The following is a 15,160-nucleotide window of genomic DNA, read 5'->3' on the forward strand; positions in this document are numbered from 1 at the left end:
AAATTTTTCCTAATATCCAACCTAAACCTCCCCTGGTATACCTTACGCCCATTCCCCCTCATCGTCACCAGGCACGTGGGAGAATAGACCAACCCCCATCTTGCTACAGCCTCCTTTAAGGTACCTGTAGAGTGCGATAAGGTCGCCCCTGAGCCTCCTCTTCTCCAGGCTGAACAACCCCAGCTCCTTCAGCTGCTCCTCATAAGACTTGTTCTCCAGACCCCTCACCAGCTTTGTTGCCCTTCTCTGGACATGCTCCAGCACCTCAATATCCTTCCTGTAGTGAGAATAGATATTCGATATTAGACAACTCTGCTGTTGCAGAAAACTGTAGGAGACAGGCAGAAACTGTAGGAGTAAATTAGTAAAATTTCTAAAGCATTGGTCAAGTAACCAAAGCAAGTTGAAATCAAAAGATCTAGCCAAACTCATGTTAGCTCCGTGTTCTTAAGACAAATAAATATGACTGTTGTTCATGTTGTTTTGAATGTATTTTAAGAGAACCTTTAATTAAATGTCACTTATAAACACAGTATGCAGGGGAAGACAAATCGTGTTGCTTATGCAAGGACCAATGTATTACTCTTTCAGAAAAACGAAGCCATCTGTAGCTTTTCTGTGATCAAAAAAAAAAAAAAGAGAGGAAAGAGATCAAAATAAAAAGTGAGGAAAAAAAAGTTTTGGAAGGATGAAGGCAGTTGTTAAGGAAGAAGAGAAGAGGTTTATTCATAATAGTTCTTTGTTGGTAAGTTATGAATTGTTCTGTGAAAAATATAAAATCCCTAGTGGCATAATATTAGTATCAGAAGTTAGTATCAGCAACATAAGCTGTGCAAGTCTGAATGTATCAAGTACCACGATTACTAAAAAAAATGTATAGAATCTTGGAGAGAAGGAAATGTTTGGGATACCATTTCCAAGATGCAATGCTGTAAGGTGGCCAGTATATCTGAGCACTGTATTAAGGTCCTGACCAGCAAAGCAGCTAAGTCTTGGCAGTGCTCAGGCTGTTCTTGTTTCAAGAAATTTCTCAATTTTTCATTATAAAATAATTGAATAAAATGCAGAGAGAGGATTGGTAGCAGATCTGAAACTTAGAACTATCGCTTGTTCATCCCTTCCCCAGAATTATCCCACTTTGGAATTGTGTTCTTATGTACTCTTTGATCTATTAATCATGCGCTCTTTTTGTGTAGCATCAGCACTTCTAGAGGATTGATCCCAGTCAGCAGCTCAAGATGGTAGTCTTCTGAGAGAGAGCGGTATGCAGATAAAGATTAAAATAAATGTCATCAGATATTAGAGTAAATGTGGCCATGAGCAGCAGCCTGTGGAATTTTCAACCCTGTTGCAAAAGCCTCCTTTCAGTTAGCACCTCTTCTGGCTGGGCCATTTTTACAACTGATGTGGGAAGACTGTGACTAAAAGAAGTAGTCTTTCTGGACTGCATCAAAGGGTTTTTGTTTCTAACCTTCTTCTCACCTCTATTTTTTTCATTATGGATCTACAAAGTATGGAGAATTCCAGGGTAGCCAAACAAAAATTTTCACTCGCACCTACATTACTGTTCCTAGTGCTTCAGCAAGAAAATGTCAGGTAATTTAAAATTTCTGATTTCAGAACAAACTTGATGTTTTATAACTGTGTCTCATTAAGTTGCACAGGGAGATGGGACCAGATATTCTTGTCTCCATAACCAACCAAGTATGTTTTGGCACCCAACACAGTTCATTTTTGGCTCCTAGCAGACTTGCTTGTGCCCGTTCCATGACATATGCATCCATGTAAAGTAAAGTCCTCTCATGCATCACTGGTTTAGCTGAAGCTTTCACTCTTCAGTGTGCTTTGCATTCTGTGGCAAGAAGCATGTGTGCTACTGATCCACCTCACTCTAGTTTGACCTCATTCCCTAAGTCAGTTACAAGTTCTTCATCACCAAGTATTTTTATATCTCCTGTAAAAACACCAAGCAGAGACTGTCATGCCTCAGCTTGCGGAAAAGAATGTTTTGATAGCTCTGTCATGATGATATCATTTAACTGATACCAATTTTAGTGGATGGAAAAACCTTTCTGATATTAATGCTAGCCATGGGAGTCAGCTTATAGTGACCCTGGACATATGCTTGTAGTGTCATCTCAGTCCTACCAAGTTATGAAATTGACTTAGTAGTTTTCTTTTATTAATACCATTCATAGGCACCCGAAATATACTTTACACAAAAAGGAGACAAATGAAGCTGCTTCTACTTAGTCTAGAAGAAAACTTGTCAAAAAAAAATTAAGAAAGTGTGTATGAAGTTAAAAGAAATTGATGATTTCACTTTTTTAGAAGCCACTTATAATAAAGAAAAAAACAGTTAAAAGGTGAATGAAAAAATAAAAGACCCTAGTGTAGAATAAAATTTAATAATTATGAAAGGATTTCAAGTTGGTGACAAAAAGCATTCACAACTCAGATATATCATCTCAAGCAAACTTTTCAGTTTGGAGTAATCAACAATCATCTCATCTGGATGACGTAGTTTGAGGGTCTCACACATAGATAATTAATGATTTTCTATAAATCCCAAATAGTTTAGTAAGTCCAGAAAGTATTAATTCAAACAGCTGAGGTCTGTCTAGGCCTCAAGACAGCAGAAAGGCTTTAGTTACAGTTGCAAGACTGGTCTTTTGAAAGCAATCAGCTGAAACAAAATTTCTGTCAACCCTATTTTTTAGATATATACTAACTCTACATGTGATAAAAACAAATCTTCACATCATGGCTGTTCTAGTATTTGAATGTGGCTGACTTGTTTATTTTTAAATAGATAGCTATTTAATAAGAATGTGACATTGTGCAGTTTAAGGAAAGGATTAACTGTATAAACTGCAAAAATGTCATGTTCAACCACATTAATTTAGATTAATAGAGGGTGGTTGCACTGCCTACTAGAGAAATAGCAAAATTAGGTCTGTCAGGGTGGTTCAAAATATCAAACACATATTAGCTGTAGTACCACATACCTAAGGAAGAGGGCGAATTAGTTGCAGAAGAAGCAAGCTGTGAAGTTATATAGATATGGTTAGTAATGAAAACATTTGTTTGGGCCCAAGAAAGGTTCCTATGAAAATGGGAAAGAGTTATAAAATGAGGAGACCCTTCAAAGGCTCATAGATACAGTCACATCACTACAGTCAGCTGTCAGAAATTATGACTAAGCTTATTAACAGGTGGCTTGTACGTGAGTTTTGACATTACTGTCCTCTCATAGTTTGTGCTACCGTTCATTAACTGGAGGTTACAATATCTGTAGCAGAATGGGTGGTGAGGCGTTTTTCACTGCTATGTCAAGTAGGTTAGTTTAATGAGCAGTTAAAATTAAATTGCCACATTTTGAACTGAAGTGGCAAAATACCAATACAAATTCCTTCCTGTTGATTTCCAGGAATGGGCAGCTGGAGATGGTAACTTTTAGCAAGTCTCTCCCCCCAGGAGTTTAGAATTTATCTGTCAATAATCTGTGTGCGCCTGCCATTTGACATGTTTCTGGTTTTAGTAATGTCTCCAAGTACGCACATGACTTCTCTTGGAATCTTCTGCTATAGAACTCTTAACAATTGGGTTGTGGTAGCTGTCTAAACAGGACTGAAATAAATACCATAGGACAAACTTAAAATGTTTCTTAGCAGAACTCAAATTGAATTTACTTGTAAGCAGGTCAGTTATATCTGCTTCACTTCTGTAGTGCAGATATAGACTTTACTGTCAGCAATTAGATGGAGTGGTTAAGCAGATCAAGCATGCTCATACAATAATGTTGCTGATAGCAGGGATTGTTTGATACTAGACTTGTAGTTGAAGTGGAATCTATCACCATTGTGACAAGCAGCTATCCAGTGGGTGTATAACAAAGTGATACGGCTTTAAAACTTCTGTGTATTCTTTCAAAGACCTGAGACAGTTGGAAAACTGGAATTTCGTAATCACTTTTTATGATTTTAAATACATGTGATATAGAGAAAATCTGGAATGTCGAGAGATACTGATTTATATTTAAATCCTTGAGAAGTAATTTCATTCTCAGGAAATCCAGATATGCAAGTCTGTATGTCAGAACTATTTTCCAAAGACAGGAGTAGTATTTTCAACAGGCAGGAAAGACAAAACACCCGAATAAAATCAATTTAAGTTCATTAAAAGTTATCAATAGATTAAGTAAACTTTTCATGATGTTACAAATGCAAGGTTGCATCATTCATGTGGTTCAATACTGGAAGAGCTTGATTTGTATAGAGCCTAAACAGTATCAGAGCACTGGTTTTAAAACAGTGGAGGAAAGAAAAAGTATGATTGTATCTACCCGAAGGCATGAATCTGGACTTTCTTTAGCAGTTTGAGAACTGGTAAAAATAATGTTCTAAAGCAAAATACATAGAGAAACTACATATCTAATAAAACTTAAGACAATTTTTTGTGCATTAAAGGTTTTTAAATGATCTGGTATGTTTCATAGTCTTATTAGAGAAGAAAAATGATGTCTAAATACATAGCCCTCTAGTGGAGTATGTGTCAGAAATCAGAGCATGACTACTGAGGAAAGGGGTTTTATGCTTATCCTGATTTTCCCCTTTTGCAACATGTAAGATATCACTGCATGGCATTATCTGGACAAGCAGGAGACTAGCATAACTTATAAAAACTGCAAAAGTCTGAAAGAAACATAGCTCTGTATATCAATTACAACTTCACATTGTACTCTGGATATCAATTACAACTTGACATTGCATTGTTTGTGTAGATTCTGGATAGACGTGGCATTAAGGTACATCAGGATGAAAACAAGCTGTAAAAAGGAGATGTAGGCCTTTAATTTGTTTATTTTAGTGTTGCTTCAATTGGCAATACAACTCTAAGGCTTTTGTGTGGACAATCTAGCTTTGTCATGTGGTCTGAAGAATTTTTAAAGATAGCAACAGGATGCAGTGAAAAAGCATTGGATCTGAGTCAAGCTGACTTCTCCAGACCAAAGTTTTTGTTCTCTCACTTTTCTTCTTTTCATTCCCCCAAACTAGTAACACTAAATCTGTATTTCCACTACCTCTTCTCTTCTTATTTTACAAAGGTTGTACTACAGGGCTTCAGTTCCTGTTTGGAAGAGGATCCAATAGCTGTTTCATGTCCTCCAATCACTCCAATTTGTGAACTCCCTCTAGCTATCAGATAGATGTGATTTGTTTGTTTTTCTGTGCTTAAGCTTGGATGTGTAATATTATTACTAATTATTACGGATATTCCTGAAAAGAACATTTCATATTTTTAAAGGTTTCATTGTATGTGTGTCATTTTTTGCTTTACCTTCAATGTCAACATTTTGCATAACAACACACATGAGCAAATGCCTTTTTAAAAATAGTTGCTCTATGTCTAAATTCAGTTCAATTGCTTTGAACAAGAAATTACGGGGAAATAATGCTTCAGAATGCATATTCAGGAGGAAATGACAACATTCAACAGCTTTAGATGAGTCAAATAAAATTTTTTAGCATTGAGGATTAACATTTCATGCATCTATTAAAATACAAGTCAGCAGGTCACTAAAGCAGGTAGTTTTTCTTACTGAATTAGACATTGTTTAGTAACTCTAGCTTCTCAGCATTTTTGAGTCTTTCATCAATAGTTACATCAGAAACTTAGTGAAAGAACTAGTGACTTCTTACTAATTTTATTTTAAACTAAAGTTCTGAGGTCGTTGTTTTTGAAGTTTCTATTGGTGGGTTATATATACTGTATAAAATAATGCAATCTTCAAAGCGTCTAAGTGTTTTCCATTCCTCTCCCTGGCATCCTATTTCATTAAATTATATTTTGTTATATTTGGTATAAACCAAAAGTTTCAAAACCAGTATGACCATCTTGTATATTCTTAGCCGGATCTCTTATATGTGTGTATATAGAGAGAAAGACATGCAGGTAGAGTGTCATACAAATAACTCCTTATGTTGTATTGCATATTTCATCTTTTAAAAAAATAAATAAATACCTGCTTTCAGATATTTAGATGCATTTCCAAAATACTGAAGTAAAAGTCTGTTAATAATGTGTTTATAATAACTCTTCTACAGCATACATTAATCTAATTTAAAGATACTGCTTTAAAAGATTTAATGAGAAGTGTACTTTCCAGAAGTAAATACACAGGATATGCTATGAAGAAATTGTATTCCTAAGTGTTTTACTGTGTCTTTTGTATTTAAGATGCCTTCAAAGACTAAATATTACATTGGTTATGTTATTTTTCTTACCTTACTGAAAATCAAGCACACCATTCTTCTAAGTATTGAGAATTCCTCAAATAATGCAGAGTTCATTATTGTGGTATGTAATGAATTGTAGAAGACAGAGCTTTTTTCCTAAAAGTTACTTGCTTAGATTGTGGGTAAATTGCACTAAATTTCTTAAACACTTTAAATTATCATATGCTGTTGCTGGAATGTTTTCTTTCTGCTATTGGCCACTACTCATTAACGTATTAAAGGGCAGGCTACTTTGTCTGGCATTGTCTGGTATTCTATTAATCTGAGGACTAGAGCTTGACATTAACCACTTTTACTGCCATTACAAATGGCAATACTTCTAACTTGAATATACTGGCTATGATCTTTAGAAATGATAACACAACAAGCTACATTAAAAAGGAATTTAAGACCATGAAATCCAGCATATGAAAGATTTTAGATGGTTTTAAAATTAAAATGATAGTTAATTGCTAGAAAAGGGGAAAGTATACTGGAAAAATGATTACATTATACTTGTTTTATTTGCTGAGAATATGCTAGCATGCCAAGCAAGGGAGATCCTTGTCTGTGACAGTGTTTTCATGCTCTTAAACAAAACAAAAATTTTGATACTGTTTGTCTGCAGTGTAGTTTGGTCCCATTTCCTTGTCTGCTGTGATATACCCTTAAATGTTAGAATAATTTTACACATTATCCCTTATGTAATCATGAAATCAGTGATCATTCAGTACTTCATTCTCTTTAGGTTTGTTATCCAAACTTTGTATTAAAAGAAAAAATAAGTACCTAATTAGCTTTAGTATTGTTTTCACTGTAATATCTGAGTGTTTTGTTTACAGCAATGAAGTAACCTTCAGAATCCTGCTACTGAGTAGTCCTGTTAAACCTATTTTCCAAGTGAGGAAGTGAGGCACCGAGAAATTTCATTTTCCAGTGCCAAAATTATACACGAAATATGAACGTCCAGATTAAATCACTGCTGCTTTCAAGTGCTTTTATATTTTTATAACGTATATTTGTTGCATATTGATGATGCATCTCTATTTGGAAGCCATCTGTATTCTGCACTGCTGCAGATCAGACTCCAATTGCTCCGCATTGCCATGCAATAGAACATTTACAGGCCATTTTTTTCTGCTCTTGCATAGCATCACAGTAATTGTTAATTCCTTACTACTTCTACTTTCTGATTTCTCTTCCAACATCCATAGCTTTCCATTCCTGTCCACCCAGTCTGCATGTGCTTGTTCTCAGCTATTTTGCGTTCAAGTCTCAGTATTCACATTGTTGATTCTTCCCAAATGCCACATGAATGTTAACATCTAAACTGTTGCTCTGTTTTCATGACTGCGTGCCTGGAAGCATGAGTCTGCCAACAAGCTATAAATGGCAATTTCTGCTGAGCTTTAGAAGCCTTAGACTAGGGTAAACTCAGTTGTTCTGTGCAGTTGCAGTGTTTCCAGTAAAGCTGGAAATGTGAGAGAGTTATGAATCTAGAGAAAGTAGAAATATTATTAGGAGAGTAATTTTGCAAGCTTCTTTGTATGTGTGAACTGAAATTCTCAAAACTTATTATTACTTTTGTCAGTATATAGTTTACAGCCATGGAAGAAAATTCATGAGAGGATGGAAGATAAGTTTTGATACAGGAATAACCCTTCTGCTCAATTTTTGTGCTATTTCTAAAAGCAGAAGATTTACAGATCAACTGGGATTTTTTGAAAGATCAGTTACAAAATATCACGTGCATCTGCAACCTTATTTTTGAAAAATGTTTTTGTTGACGTTTTACAGAAAAATTCAACCTGAAGAAGACACCTAAGAAATTCCTCTGTTCAGTGATTTGTCTACTGCAGTTGTAAGAAGTAGCAAACACAATTGTAAGGGGAAGATTAACTCTGAGTGTTGCTGTTAACTCCATCTGTTATTTATAGTAATTGCTATTTGGATTTTCACCTCTACAAAGAAAGGCTGCTTTGTTAATTAATGAAATGTGGGAGAAGTCCAGATGAGAAAGAACACTTACTGGATGACACAATACACAGTCAGGTAAAAAAAACAAACAAACAGACAAAAAAAAAACACTATAAAGAAAAAAGTTTCCTATAAGATAATTGATTCTTCCTTATTCTGCATGGTAAATTTGCAAAAACAAGTACTTCAGGTGGCTTGGGAATTCTGATTGAGTTAGGCTCAGTAATACACATAGAAATATGGAAGTCTGAAATTCCAATACTGCGTAGGTTACTAAGGAAAACACCATTTCTATTAATGATTGAAACGGAAATTGGCAGTACTGCCTCAGAACATAATGCCTATTTATCCTTACGGAAAACATGACACCTCAATTCAGTGTCAGATAACAATGTGCCAAATATAAAAAGGGATTTTCATTTGGCATTTTAAGTACTCACTTCTACTTCTAACTATGGTATGAGAAGACCAGTTCCTATTCTAGCTAGATGAGAAAATGTCTATAAACAAAATGTAAGAGAAAATGTATATATTTTTTCACAGACTAATATAGTTTACAAGGTAAACTGCCTTTTTATTGCCTTTTCTAGTTACTGTTTTGACTTCTACATAGATTAATTATTATTTTTTTCAAGGAAAAAGACTGAATGTCTGCTTCTCTCAAGATAAGCACAGTCTAGTTCCTGTCTGCTAAAAATCCTGGTATTTATTTCTAAGCACACTCTCTTTTCTTTTATCATTGTCTTTCCTTCACTTAGAAAGTTTTATTTGAATGTAGTTTTCAGAAAACATTACAGTTTCTTAATGTAATAAATTACTCCTGGAGCCAGGTGATAAGAGTGTTTTTTTGTTTGTTTGTTTTTGCCACTTTTCCTTTAGAAATATGATTTTGTATAATATTGTTAATTTCTGCTATGCTATTCATTAAAGGCAGGGGGATCTTTGGATGCAGTGACATTTGGATCGTACCCACTGTTCCTCATGGACAGTTGCCAACATTCTAAAATTTTTTTTTTTTTTGACTATCAAACAAGAGAATCCAGAGTAGAATAGAAAGGGTGTTCCACTTTAAGATTACAGAGTTTTTCAAGAGTATTTTAAGTTATAAGTAAAGATGCTATTTCTTTTTATTTAATAGGAAGTATAATGGAATTAAAATAGGACCTTCACCTATGCTGCCACAATTATTTTAGGGCCATAGCTTGCTTAGAAATCTAGTTCTGTTCTGTGGCTCCTCAGTTTGTGTCATGTTGTGACACTGTAATTTACTCATTAGTAATTACTCACACTAATGGAACAATTTGTGTGTGACTTCTGATAACTATGAGTAATAAGCTTATGGTATATAAGCAAATTCTTAAAAAATCTGAGGAACTTTGATTGCCCTTTCTAAAACTGGCCAAGAAAAAAACCTGCCATATCATTAGCTTAAAATAATATGAAACAGCACAATGAAATGTGTATCAGAAGCACTAGAAATTTTCCATGCTGTATATTTACTAGTGCCTTTATTTAAAATGTTCTGAGATCTTATTTATAAACACGTTAGAGTTTGATTCTTACCTGCTCTGAGTACTGTGTTGTGGTTTTTTTTTTTTTTTTTCATAATGCTATAAGCCATGCATACTAGCGATTTTCATTCAGCCTGAACAAAATAACAAGAGGCTGTCGAAGCTGGTCTATTTTAAAATCTATGTATCTTTATTAATGTGTATTTCAGGTATTTACTGATGTAATTCTCTTTTTTTTTAAGAAAAATGTTAGCCAAACATAAAATGAATTAACATAAAAGAGCACTTGTACTTAAGCAGAAGAACTTATTTTAGCAGAAACTGACTTATTTACCTGAGTTAGCTGTTTTAGTACATGAAATTGTAGCTTATAATAATAATACTTTTGACAGTGTCTTTTTAAACGTGTATAAACAGGATAAATAAATGAATTAGAAATGCAGAATCTGGAATGAAACAGACCTTTTAAGTGGAACAAGTACAATCCAGGCTCTTGCAACTTGTGTCTGTTATATTCTGTCCCACTTGAATATCACCAAGCCAGCAGGAGTGGTAGTGAACTCAATACTATGTACAGTATAAATAATCCTCATATTTTGAGCAGCAAGCATCATGACCAGCTGATATTTTCTTTCCTCAGCACCAGTTGTTCCCAAGAGTGCGTAGCTGGAGCCATATGATCTTATCAACACATTTGAGAGCCCTACCCAAACACTGAGAGAGATTTTGCTGCAGCAATGACTGTCATAGAAGAAAGTCGCCCCTTTGCCCAGCAGCTATCCAATGTCTACTTTACTATACTTTCCCTCTTTTGTTTTAAACTTTTTGTGAAGATCAGCCTTGCTATACTCAGTCACTTCTACATTGTGAAAGGGAACCGTAAGGAAGCAGCAAGGATAGCTGCTGAATTTTATGGAGTTCCTCAAGGACAAGGTATATTTGTATTTACTATCTTATCACTAAAGTTTGTGTTCTTTGTTGCTGTGGTTTTTTTAAAGTATTATTTATTTATTTATTTATTATGTTCAGGCAATTACTTATCTGCTAGCCTCTTTTATATCCAGTTTGTCAAATGATATGTAGGAGGAGTTTTTTTCTATAGTTCTCTGGTATTTTTAAGAGAAATCTGAAGGAACATTGTTAGATTCTTTAAGCAAATTATTATTAGTAGTAGAAGTATTTTTTTGCGTATTAATATTAAGTTCAGAATAAAACTGAAGTATTACAATCAATGTTCTGTTAGGAGAGCGGCCTATGCCTAAGGCTGCCAAACACTTCCCAATTCAAGATATTTTTCTTTCCCAGTTGCTTCTAAGGTTGCCCCCACTTTAGCCACATGTTGGTGAAATTTTCCGCACTTGGCATATTATTATTTGGCAACACTCTAGTGAAGCTAGTCCAGATAGTTCTGAGAATTATTTATTGATTAGGTTAAAGTTATCCTATAATTTATTTGAATCATAGAATCATAGAATCATAGAATGGTTTGGGTTGGAAGGGACCTTAGAGATCACCTAATTCTACCCCTCTCTGCCTGGACACCTCCCACTAGACCAGGTTTCTCAAAGCCCTATCCAACCTGGCCTTGAACGCTTGGAGGGATGGGGAAGATACAGTCCTTCTGCATCTTGAATGAGCATCTTGGAATGTATCAGGAAACAATGTTTGTCAGAGTGAGCTTTTGGCATCTGTGTGAAAACCCATCACATTTTAGTGGGTTGAAAGCTCTTGTGAAAATTCCTTTTTCTGTTTGTTCAAGCAGAACTTTGGCAGAACTGGGCATTACTGTTCCCACAAGCTCACCTCTGGTGAGCCAGTACCATTTTCATACAATACTTTTTCTGGGTCACAGAAGACAGAAATCTATTTTCTTAATTGACTGAGCTGTGCTTTTGTTCAGCATGGGATCCCTGCTGCCTCATTTGTCTTTGATTGTTCCTTGTGTTCCAAGATGACTGAAAGTTTGAGTTCGGCAATGAAACAGGAAGACTTGTCTTGCCTTTTATCACATTCATCTCTAGGTAACATGAGTTACCTTAGAAATAATGTGAGTTAAATGTGAAGGGGAAAACTAAAAATATGCCAAAAAACAGCTACAAACCTGAAGATCTTTTCCTTCTTCAGTACTGGGACAAAGAAGAAACTAGCTTGCTTTGCAGAACATTTACTTGAGGTGTATTTATATCATGTCTTTGTGTGATTTAGAGAAAGTTCTGAAACCCAGGGTTTTCACATCTGAGTATATTAATCAGATCATTTGAACTATTAATGCATGTGTGCTTGTGTGTGAATATATGTATAGATATATGTGTGGGTGTATGTATGTACATGTGTTCACTAGAGTGGGATGGAAAGGACTGACCATCTGTCCCACTGGCAAAAATACTCACAGAGTACATGGTAGGTAACCCTTGCTTGAAATCGAGAAGAACTTTTTGTCAGAAAACTTCCTTCTAGCTCTAAGGCGGATCAGTCTGTGAAGACAGACACAAAATCTGAGTAAGGAAGGAAAAGACTGGGGGGAAAATAGAGGGAAAGGAATAAAATGCATCAAGATGAAAAGTCTTCCCTATGTCATCTTTTGAATCCAGGTCAGTCATCAGATGTCTGAGCTATTATAGCCAAATAAATGTATGTTCAACCTTCTAGTAGTCAGCCCATACAAAAGATGAAAATCTGTCACTCTTGCAGGTTGCTGTTTTGCTCAGGTAGCAGACATTTATACTGATCTTAAAGGCTCACACATACTGTGGAGTTTCTGTTTTTCTGTTTGGTTTATTAAAAAACAAACAAACAAAAAACAGTTAATGCAACTATTTTGTATGTAAACTGTATTTTTCACTGTCCAACCTGCAGCGTTTTTGTCTAGTTTTGGAACAGTTCTAAGCACATGTTCAGCTAATGTTTCATAATCTACAAATTCAGCCATTTGTCATGATTAACAGGATTGGTCCTTGCTCTCTGAGATGCTAGTAAGACTCTTCAAAATCATGATTTTCTCTTACCCTGTCTGCATCTTTGCTCTGTGTTTGTAGAAGGGAGCATGATACTGTCTTAGCTCACACCATGTTGTGGCATTTGGTTTGTTTATGCTTGTGAAGTACAGTATGGAGATACCTTAATAGAGTTTATAAAATACCGTGAACAAAATATCCTGTTCAAACTAATATCTGGAAGATGTTCAATAAGTTATGTGAAGCCACAGCTCGAACCATTAAATAATAAAATTAAATACTGAATATCTACCTGATTACCGATCCTGTTATGTGTTTTTTATTAAGCAACAGAGAAGTCTCAGCAGGAAACCTGCCCACAAAACAAAAAAATAGCCTACCATTGCCTAATTGAAGTTTATAGTATCTTAGGAGTAGCTCCCATTAGAGGAAATGTTAGTTTTCATTTTCTAGTTTTAACTTGATTATGTTACTCTTAAAATCCTGCTAATGCTCGTATTTTCAGTTTGCTTACAACATTACAAAATTACTTTTTGCTGTTATAAAGGCTGGCTAGGATAGAGTGTTATAATTTTGAAGAAGAAAAGAGCCTTTGGAAATGTGCTACTAGCCACAGGCATTATTCCATATTTAGCAAATTGAGTTCTTGAGTTAAAATAAGCCATGCTTTTTACAGAGATTTAATAATTGAGGACATTTTAGGTACTGAGCACTAGTACTTTATGGAACTCATTTTATCATACTGAAGGTGTATGGGTCAATACAAGATTTGAGGCCTAGGAACCACACGTTTCTTGGCTGACTGCCTTAGTTTTGTGACTTTTTCTTTGTTGAACACAAGGAGACAGCTTTACCTGTATCATCTGCCTGTTGCAGTCTTGTTGCTAGATAGAAGTGAAACAGATCACGTTTTCTTCCTTCAGATTTCAGAAATATCTTCTCTCTTGTTTTCTCTGCAGTCTACTGTGTTAAATTTATCATTTAGATCTCACATGTATGTGAACAGCTGGATTGGGACAACGCCCATAATTAATTTTAAATTATTATATGGTTTATGTGGCATTGAAATATAAGAACTAGATCAGTGTCCAGCATCAGATAAGACCAGAAATGTGTGTATAAAATCTCTACTAATTATAAATTACACAGTTTGTTTATGAAGATGAAGTCTGAGTAAAACTTTTCTTCTGTACATCTCAAAGGCACCTTGAGAGGTGATTTGGACCCTCTAGTACCAAATATACATGGGTTGCCTGGTAAATATTTGCTTAACCTGTTTCTCAAATGCTCAGTAATAGTGATTTCTGCAGTGTCCTTATGCAACTGATGCCAATTTTTACTATTCTCATCACTAGAATGCTTCCCACTTAACCTGAGATCTACGTAAATCTTATATAATGAATGCTTTTATCAGTTTTTCTTCAACTATGAAATTTAAAGACTACTAGCATGCATGTTCCCACCTCTGTATCTTTTGTCTTTTCTAGAACAAAGGAAAAAGGATTTCACTTGGTCTGTTCTCTTAAGTCTTGTTTTCTAGACCTGGAATTACTGTAGTTGCCTTGTTTGGACTTGTGCCAGTGCATATGCAGTTCACAGACATCTTTATTCATGTCTAATTCCTCATGTTAAACTGGAGTGCTCCAGCTGACACTTTATGGGTGCACCCAGTGGAACTATCGGTTGTACAAAAGTGGGACACTTATGTCACGTGCCTGTATATGTGATACCCTATGTAATACCTCCTGTGGTGATGCTTTTTTTTTCCCAACAGTATAGTATTATGGATTGTAGCCAACTATAAACCACATGTTAAAACAGAGTCACTGTATTATGCATTTGCTTCTTCCCCTTTAAGTATAATACTTTATACTTGCCTTCAGGTAACTTCACGCAATTTCTCCATTTTACTCAAATCTATTTTTAACTGTTTCCCTCTGAGCAGTTGCAGCACCTGCAGTTCAGTGTCATCCACAGATCTTAGAAAAAATAAACATAATAGTCTATCATCAGTATTTTCAGTATTAAAACACTGAATAGCACCAAATGCAGGACAGAACTATGCAGTCCTTTACATTTGTTTAAAGTGGATTAAACACTGTGTCTTAATAAACTATCAAAATGTATTTTTTTTTTGCCTCTGGTGAAGTCAGTGGTATTATTAGCATAAAAGACTTAAATGAAAAAGGCATCCATTCTATTGTAAAGGTCCAATTTACTGGATTATTTTACTGTATCAGTTACTTTGGCACTGATCTTGTAAACACTTACTCATATACACATACTTGCCCCATTGAATTGAAAGGGACTGATTAGTTATTTAGAGCTAAGTGCTTTGCAATCAGGCACTTATAGCTGTGCTATAAATAGATTATGATACCTAGCTTTTCTGTCTATCTAGCTTTTCTGTTTACCTAGCTTTTGAGTTAAAGTGAACGTG

The 15,160-nt window shown here is 35.1% G+C and overlaps 1 protein-coding gene across 4 annotated transcripts in view; it reads left to right on the forward strand.

Moving 5' to 3' along the window:
- The first annotated feature begins 629 nt into the window (after positions 1 to 629).
- The window catches only part of ASB5 (ankyrin repeat and SOCS box containing 5), a 35,646-nt gene continuing 21,115 nt past the window's right edge, over positions 630 to 15,160 (forward strand). The window contains exons 1-3 of one of the 4 annotated variants that reach the window (XM_035557913.2): positions 8,083 to 8,330; positions 8,891 to 8,957; positions 10,407 to 10,699. In XM_035557913.2, coding sequence (XP_035413806.1) covers positions 10,504 to 10,699 — 196 coding nt within the window. In that variant the 5' untranslated portion in view covers positions 8,083 to 8,330; positions 8,891 to 8,957; positions 10,407 to 10,503. Of the gene's footprint in view, positions 746 to 8,082; positions 8,331 to 8,890; positions 8,958 to 10,406; positions 10,700 to 15,160 lie in introns of those variants that run through there. The other 3 variants (XM_035557914.2, XM_035557912.2, XM_035557915.2) reach the window with 3 other exon arrangements.

Source organism: Cygnus atratus, chromosome 4, assembly GCF_013377495.2.
Source record: "Cygnus atratus isolate AKBS03 ecotype Queensland, Australia chromosome 4, CAtr_DNAZoo_HiC_assembly, whole genome shotgun sequence".
Lineage (NCBI taxonomy): Eukaryota > Metazoa > Chordata > Aves > Anseriformes > Anatidae > Cygnus > Cygnus atratus.